The 8,850-nt window shown below is 33.6% G+C and overlaps 2 protein-coding genes across 2 annotated transcripts; one reads left to right on the top strand and one right to left on the bottom strand.

The window, feature by feature from the left end:
- The first annotated feature begins 1,396 nt into the window (after positions 1–1,396).
- On the top strand, positions 1,397–2,386 carry LOC21394710 (MYB-like transcription factor ETC1). Its single transcript, XM_024166561.1, has 3 exons — positions 1,397–1,584; positions 1,735–1,822; positions 2,068–2,386. The coding sequence occupies exons 1-3, from the start codon at positions 1,512–1,514 to the stop codon at positions 2,144–2,146; spliced, it is 240 nt and encodes a 79-aa protein (XP_024022329.1). The 5' UTR covers positions 1,397–1,511; the 3' UTR covers positions 2,147–2,386.
- Positions 2,387–3,011: 625 nt separating this feature from the next.
- Positions 3,012–5,748, bottom strand: LOC21394711 (RNA polymerase sigma factor sigE, chloroplastic/mitochondrial). The gene is made up of 6 exons (XM_010099556.2): positions 5,717–5,748; positions 4,652–5,415; positions 4,365–4,511; positions 4,028–4,264; positions 3,607–3,870; positions 3,012–3,511 (listed from the first exon to the last, which is right to left on the bottom strand). The coding sequence occupies exons 2-6, from the start codon at positions 5,357–5,359 to the stop codon at positions 3,314–3,316; spliced, it is 1,554 nt and encodes a 517-aa protein (XP_010097858.1). The 5' UTR covers positions 5,360–5,415; positions 5,717–5,748; the 3' UTR covers positions 3,012–3,313.
- Positions 5,749–8,850: the final 3,102 nt, after the last annotated feature.

Below are 8,850 nucleotides of genomic sequence, written 5' to 3' on the forward strand. Positions count from 1 at the left end.
AATCATTGTTCAAATTGCCAAAACTTAAAACAAAAAAATAGAAGGTTACTAGAAAGAAGAAGAATCTAATGCATTTTTGGCGAAGACTTGTATTCATATTCTTAGAGTCAAAGCGAATATTAATACTTATAAAAAAGATTGAATCTTGAAACAGTACCCTATTAGTTGTTAGATAGAATATCTTTTTTTTTTTTTTTATCATGTTGATAGAGAATTCTGGATAAATAAATTCATTAGATTTAGACGACAAACCCAAATATCTCTTCAGTGGGAAGAAATAAGGATCGTTTAGAGTAAAGATTCGTACTATAGTTCAGATCATAATTCGTGATTCGTTACAGTATTTTTTTTCACAAAAAAACACATAAATTAAAAATAATTTTGAATCATGGTTATGAATCCATAAACTAAAAGTGGTCTAAATTCATTGGATATGGAAATCAGAGTGAGGAAAAAAATCTATTTTAATTTACCTACACTATTAACTTGCAAGAGAAGTCAAGTTTTTTGAAAATCCCTATGCTTAAATTAAAGCAGTATCAATGAAACCAGGGAAAAGAAGAAGATGACGGTGATGCTTTAAAGTTGGAGTTAATTTTAATATTGGACTTAATTTTTAAAGTGAAATTACTGTTGTTTATAAAAGAGTATCATGGCACTATTTATAAAAGTGTCTTGCAGTGTGTAATTAATTTATGACCTGTCTAGTTTATAAATTTGAATTACGATTTAAACATTTCTATTATAATATTTTTTTTATAAAAATTTATATTTATGTTATTTGATATAACTTTGGCATTTGTGTTTGAAATAATAAAAAATGGAGAAGTACATTTGTTCATTACAGAAGCTTCCTCCCTCCAAGGAGGAAAATGGTGAGAAGAAAGACCATTGCACTTTTGCCCCTTCTAGAAGGGATGCCACATGGAGGGTAGTTCACAGAACCGCAGAAAATATAAAAGATTAGCTTTTTATTTAAAAAAAATAGTAATAAAAGACTAATTTATATGCATTTTGTATATTATATTGTATGTATGAAAGATTAGCTTTTTTTTTTTATTAAAATATTGTATGTAGACCCAGGCATGATCAAAACCTTTTGGAAGAACATCTAGAAAGGATCTCCTCTCTTCTCTTTATACTAAAATCACGCGTATAATATATTTTTTTTTAGAATTTTTTTAATCAATTTTTTTATCAATTATTTTTTAATTGCTCTCATCATCAAAATGTAGCTATCTGGGAGTTGTCAACCACGAGTCCATAAGCCTAACAAGTCAAACAAACTATACGACATCCATTTCAAGTTTGTTGGCACCCTATTTGTATCGTCTATACATATATATATATATATATATATATATATATGCATATTCTTTAGCTTCCCGCGGGCCCGTGTCTAGCATATTTTCCACATATAAACCTTAAGAGTCTATAAAAACTTTCTTTTTTTTTTTTTTTCAAATTCCCTTGAAGAATTCTCCTCTGATCTTTCAGACTGCACGTTGTCAATGGAGACTATTAGAGACTGCCGCCGCCGCCACCAGAAACTCGCCAAAGCCGCCGGTTTCGAATCCGATACAGGTCATTGAACAAATCTTCTGTTTTTTCTATAATGGGGTTCTACTATATAGTTTAATCTTTGCATTTAAAGACATAGTTACACTCTTCCCTTCTCTGTTTTTTTTTTTTTTTTTTTTTTTTTGTTTAAATTCATTTTTGTTTGGTATGCAGAGGTAAGTAGTGCTGAGTGGGGATCCATAAGCTTGACAAAAGAAGAAGAAGATCTCGTCCATAGAATGTTTAGACTCGTCGGAGAAAGGTGATTCACTAATTAAAATGCTTTTAAAGTTGAAATAGAAACAAAATGAACATTGGTTTTGAAACGTGATCAGCTAAGGACTTTTAATTGTTGTTTTGTGGCATAGGATTACGCGAACATATGATAGTAACATGATTAATTTGTTTTTTTTTTTGTTTTTTTTTTTTTTTTTGTAAATTGTGAAACTCTGTCTAGTTTTTTTGTTGGCTAATTTGTATGTTCTGTTTGTTGTTTGTTTTGATCAGGTGGGACTTAATAGCCGGCAGGATCCCCGGCAGAACAGCAGAAGAAATAGAGAGGTTTTGGATACAGCAGAGGAAATAGAGAGGTTCTGGATAATGAGACACCATGATATGCTTGCCGAGAGAAGAAGAAAGCAGATATATTAATATAGAATTCTGAAGTTTATGGTCATCCAAATTTTAATTGGCTTTAGATTAGATAAATTGTTTCTTTCTTGAAATTGCGAAAAAATGAAGAGGATTGACCTATTAATAGTACATAACCTTTCCAATTAGTATTAGATTTCTTTCTCTCTTTCTCTTTTTCTTTCTTTCTTTCAATGGTTGTAAAGCGTTATTGAATTAATCTTTCTTTCTCTCTTTTTCTTTCTTTCTTTCAATGGTTGTAAAGCCTTATTGAATTAATGATAATACCAGAGACAGTTATGGTAGTGACGTAGGCCCCGTTCATTTTACCGATTCGAGTTTAGAATTTAAGTTTTGTTATAGTAAAAAAATTTTAAAAACAGTCACATTAAATTTTTTTACTACAGTAAAAAATTCTCACATAAAATTACATCTCAATTCAAATTAAAAACTCGAATAAGCAAATTAAACGGGCGGGCCCGTAAATTGTGGAATAAACAAGGCCACATTGGGTATTTGAAAATTTATTAATGACGTTAGAATTTGCCGGCCTAAGCTGGAAGCAGAAAGACCCTTCCACTTGACTTTTGACTTCTAGAATCTCAAAGTTTTGCATAATTACTTTTTTTTGCTCTTTTACCAAACATTGAATTGAGACCAAAATTATTGGATAAGTGCTTTCATCACGGGTGTAACACCTTAAAAACATTAACAAATTAAAAATTTGCAGATTTCACCAGTTCTCTACTCTCCAAAATGAGATTTATACTATTTGGCTTAAATCCCCAAGTCATAGCAACGAAAGAAAGCCAAATGTTCCTCTGGCTCTAAAGGCATTATATATATCTGTATAAAACATTAAAATACAGAAGAGAAGAAAGAAGTATGTATATATTACTACATCCCATGTTGTAATGAGTTTGGACAATCTCAAAAACTACATGGTATAAAATTTTCTATATTCACAAATTTCTCTTTTCTTCTTCTCTTCTTTTTCCCAAATTTTTTGACAACAGACTATGGTACATTACTATACAGTAAAAGCAATAGAGTAGCCATTAGTATCATCTAGAGGTTGAGAGATGTTTTGCTAAAAAGCACATGGTGTGGAGAAGGATGCGGTTCAGACCATGTAGCGGCGAAGATAATCGACTCGAGCAGGATGCTTGAGCTTCATCAGAGCCTTAACTTCATGCTTCCTAACCATTTCTCTGGAAATGTTCAAGTTTCCAGCAATCTCCCCCAGTGTTCTGTCGCCTTTACCGTCGAGTCCATATCTCTGTCTGATCACCAAGCTCTCCTTAGGCTTTAAGGAATCAAGCTGGGAGTGAAATTTCCATCAGAGGACTAGTTAGTTCCCAAGTAAAAAACCATATTGTCTAATCTATTTGTAGCTAGGAAAACTGAGTAATTTACCACATCATCAAGAGCAAGCCTGAGAAGAGCAGGTTTTCGTCGGTCATCACCGTCCACTCCATCAACATCCGTGATAGCATTGATGAATTCTTCTTGTGTTGTGACATGCCTTGAATTGAGAGAGATAACTGGTTTAGAGGCCCTCATTACTTCATGGTATCTCTCTGGAGAAATACCAACCTTTTCAATTATCTCTTCCTCTGTCGGTAACCTTTTGAGCTCAAACGTCAACTCGATCTTGGCCTTCTGAATTTCTGCTCTAACCTGCACGGATACAAAAGAGATTTACAAGACATCTTGAGACAACGAATCTCAATGTTCTCGATTTCTTGTAATGCAAGTAAGGATTTCCTATAAAGGATTATGCTTCTCTCAACAAAAATAACAGAGTCCTCGCTTATTGTAAGAGAAAGGAGCTTACTGATTCAAGGCCAAATGAGACACGAGTAAAGCTTGAAACAGTCATGGAACGTATGATCGCGTGCCTAATCCAGAAAAGACCATACGTAGAAAGCCGGAATCTCCTCTTTGGTTCGAAGCGGTCAATTGCTGTGATAAGTCCCCTAACTCCGGCCTGACAAAGGTCTTGAAATTTCGGACCATTTGTGAAGTCTTGAAAGTATTTGTTCATTACAAACAATACCAGTCGGAGATTGTGCTGCAACAGACACAAGAAATCACCTCTCAAATTTCAATTCCTCAAATAAAAAGAAATTCATATGCATTTGCGGAAAAATAGTATAGGACATAATTTTCACCTTAATGAGCTTGTTTCTGGCTGCTCGACCGGCCTCCAAATGCCTTTTTACTTGAACCACACTTATATTAGTCGCCTCGGCAAGTTCATTCTCCGTTGGTTCTCTCCCCAAAGTCTTTTGCAAATCTTCTCCCACTTGAAAAAGTTGCTAAGTTTCAAATACAACATAATTTAGCTTCCAAAAAGTAGTAGAAGTTTACTATAAACAAAGGCAACGTTAAGTACCAAGTTCATCCGTTGTGACGGTTCTTCTTAAAACTTATATGCAGAAAAAGGGTAGAGGCTCACCTTCAAAGGCTGCATCAGCTTGAACAACCACGTATGCTCCGAAGAAGGAAGAACCGGCGGAATCTTCATCTTCTTCCAGTCCAAGCTGACCAAATCAGTCGATGCTGAATACTCCCTCACAAGCTTCTCAATCTTCTCCTCTTCATTCAAACTCTCTCTCCTCTTTCTAACTAAAACAACAGCCACATTCTCTTCCTTGTCCCTCTTCAATTCGACCCTTTTGTGAAGACTCAATCTCTTAGCCTTCTTCTTCCGGTTTCTAACCACGGTATCACTAGTAGTACTCTTCTTTCCTGCTCTCTCATCACTTTCCCCAATAACCTTACTCCTCCGTCTCCGTCCCCTACTTGTCAATCCAACCGCATCCTCCACATCCGCGGAGCTAAGCTTGAATATGTTCTCGAGTTTGGCGGCGGCCTCATTGTAATCCACTTCCATGGTACTAGTAGAAGCTTCATCCGTAGCCACGGCTTTTACTCTGTTCGAACTCTTTTTAGCCTTTCCTACCCTACTCTTAACCTCTTTTCGGGTTTCTACGGGCAAAATTATCTGATCCTGGGGTGCAACTAACACAGTTTTATTGGATTTGTCCCCTTTAAAAGCCACAATTAAGGGTTTCTTCAGTACTGAAGATCGATTACTCGAGAATTTCAGGCTTAATCCTAAAGGAGTTCGAGAAGCTGAGCTAGAAACTGTCACAACTCCCATGCCAAGTTACTTTTGACAACTATTAATACCAAAAAAATTATATAATTTCCCAAATCCTGCAATAAAACAGCAAAATTGCATCATAAGAAAAACCAGTTTTCCATTCTCCTTACTGTAAATTTGTAATTTTCTCCGATTTTTTTATTGGGGACTACACAGTCAGTGAAGTTAATTAGACATTAGCATTCTGCAATTCTAGCTAACTTGGTCAAAAGAATCTAAAGTTAAGCTAAATCATCAAAAAATAGTTGAAACTCTGCATTTCCAGGAAAGAATTGCGTGATTATTCCCGTAACGCATTGAAAATTTTCTAGGGAAACAAACAGAAACTAAAGGGACCGAAATAGAGAATCTTACCTTAAAAAAATGAAAAATCTCTGACCGATCCGAGATGCCGAGTCTTCACTGATTTTTGGAGGAAAAAAAAATTAAGAAAAGTTTTGGTATTTAAATATGAAAATTCGAGCACGTAAATTACGGCGTCCACAAGTATATCAGTGGAGAATCGGACGGCTACAGGTGTTGGTTTGAGAAATCGACGGTCGAGGAAGCGTGTACGTAGAGCGCGGAAGAATTTGGGCCTGAAAAGATCTGGTGACGTGGCTAGGAGAACAGCCTTTGGGATGGTCCTCCGTGGCGAGTTCTGAGTGGACGAGAAGATATTTTTTGACAAATGTTTGGATGACGTTTCTGAAACGGGAGGGGAACCACTAGTAGATGGGACCCACAAACTGGGAAATCATACGTTGCTCAATGGCGGCCATTTAAATTATACAATTTTTTCTTATTCAATTTTCTATTATTTAACGGGACTATATTATTTTTTTTTTGTTTACAGTTTTTTTTTTTGCTCCTTGTTGCATTATTTATTTTATTTTATCTTTGTTAATAAGGAAAACTCACGTGTATTTCTGAACAAAAAGAAAAGCACTTTTTATTGAAAGAATGAACAAATACGTGTATGGTAAGAACACACTTTTTTTTCCTTTAAAAAAAAAGAACACACTTTTTTTCCTTTCAAAAAAAAAAAGAACACACTTTTTATATTAAACGACAATCATTTAGATTCAGAAAAACGACGCGGATCTTTCAAGCCAAAAAAAAAAAAAAAAAAAAAAATCTATGGGGATCTCATGGGATTTTATGAAAATTTTCCAAATTTTTTAATGCTAGATTCTAGATTTCTTCATTTTTATTTTCGTTCATTAGAAAATTTTTCACTTCTTTTTTTTTTTTCTTTAAATGTTTTAAAGCTTTTATTTTTAAGCAATTCTGGAGACCTTGTAAAACAACATAATTCCTCTAAATTAAAATAACCACCAAAATGCGTCTAAAAGATGAAATGACTCTTTCTTCAAAATCTTTTATATAGATGGTTTTCCGCTTCTATTCCTTGTGAGATCGGCACTGGCAACTTGCAAGACCTGGTCGGCAAGGCAATATTGCAGCCTGATATGGCCTTATGGAGGTTTTCCGGCAACGGCGAGGTTTTAACTCGATCGACGGTGGTTCAGATTCAAGCCATGGAATATAAACACAGAGAGTGGGTGATTGAAAAAGGATATATATTTGAGAGAAAAAAAAAACCCCACGTCATGGTCACATTACTCACATAATAGTGGCAAAAGGGCTCATCTATAGGGTTCATGTGGCCCAGCAGACGGATCCGCATTATTTAAGGAATGTTTGCTTCTTATATTCGTCTATTATTGTGAATTATAATTTATAGTTATTTACAGTATTTTTTTCTCATAAAAAATACACGTAAAATGAGAATAATTTTAAATCATAATTCTAAATTTATGAACCAAACGTCCACTTAAAGGAGAATTACCCTATATATTATTTTGAGAAAATTGCATATTTCACCCTTTGAGATGATTGGTTTGGAATTTACCTTTTTAACTACATACTACCCCTTTCATTCCTTCATCACATAATACCCTTTTGACAATAGTCTAATATTTGTGACCTAGATATCAAATGGGTGCTATTTAAATGGGTATTTATCTAATTTTTCCATATATTTTTGTACTATTGAAAGTTTCGAAGATAAAAGAAGCTATTTGAAAAGTGTTACTTAACTTATGCAATAGTAAATTGTATTATTGCACTTTTAACTATTCATTATTTTGGACCCCGAACTTTAATTTTGGTAAATTGCACTTTGAAAGTAGTAACGATTGAAGTGTAATAGTTAGTAGGGGTATCAAATTAACAATTCGAAATACGAGATTTGCATGTGACATGTTTTAGAAAAATGACTATTCTTGCCTTTGATATGTGAATCTCGTGTCTTAATTAAATTGTTCACTTGATAACGTTCGTTAGCTATTCGATCTCCATTGTTAGGAATTTTAAAATTTAGGATGTACTTTGTTAAAATTAAATGTTTGGGGCAAAAAGAATAATTTAAAATACAACAATACAAAATCAGCCATCTCCCCAATCACTCCCAGTAACTAGGACTAAAGGAGAAGATTTTTGTTTTTCTTTACTAGGACTAAAGACTTTGGAGGTAAAGAAAATTATCTATAGACCACGTCTTGTTGTTGCTCAATTAGAAGGCAAAGAAAACGTATATGAAAAGCAACATATTTATACGTTGTTATATGACACGCATGACTTAACGTGATTTGTAGGCAAATAGATTATCAATTGCAAAGTCATACAAATACAATCCACGTATTAAAAAGGCAAATTGAAAAATAACTCAGCTTTTTTAAACACCTTTCCTCACCCTACGTCCATAAGGTATCTACCATTGTTTTTTTTTTTTTTTTTTTTTTTTGACATATCCACCCCAGGTTTTTGAGTACTATCAATACTACAAATTTAGTACTATAACTGGCTATATATTTAATAAATCCTTATCAGGGCAATCTATATATTGACTGCAAAGTTTAATACTTATGAAACAGATTTAAGGGATGTTCGGCAACCCTTTTTTAAGTTAAAAATTAAAAAAAAAAAAACAACTCGAGTTACAATTTTATTTAAGTTTATGTTCTTTTAAGTTTGAACTCGAGTTTGAAACTAAAACTCGAGTTTTAAGGACCCGTTTAGTTCGCTGATTCGAGTTTTTAATTCGAGTTGAGATGTGACGTTATGTGAGAGCTTTTTACTGTAGTAAAAAAGTTAGATGTGAATGTTTCTGAGAGCTTTTTACTGTAACAAAACTCGAGTTTAGAAACTCGAACTCAAATTAATGAAACAGTATTTTTTCTATTCTTAAAAATGCTATAACTTTTTCGTTTTAATTCGGATTGAGACGATTTTTTTTTTCTATGCATTGACATCGAAAAGACGAATAAAACCCCACCCATATACCCTATTAAAATTTTCCATCAGCTTCGAGTTTTTATTAAAATACTATCTAAATACAAATTTAAGTTTTGACTCACTCAAACACAAACTCAAAAAGATTCTTATCTCAAACCATAACTCAAATGTACACAACTAAACACAAACTCAAATTACAACTTCAACTC

This window comes from Morus notabilis, unplaced genomic scaffold, assembly GCF_000414095.1.
Source record: "Morus notabilis unplaced genomic scaffold, ASM41409v2 Scaffold812, whole genome shotgun sequence".
NCBI lineage: Eukaryota > Viridiplantae > Streptophyta > Magnoliopsida > Rosales > Moraceae > Morus > Morus notabilis.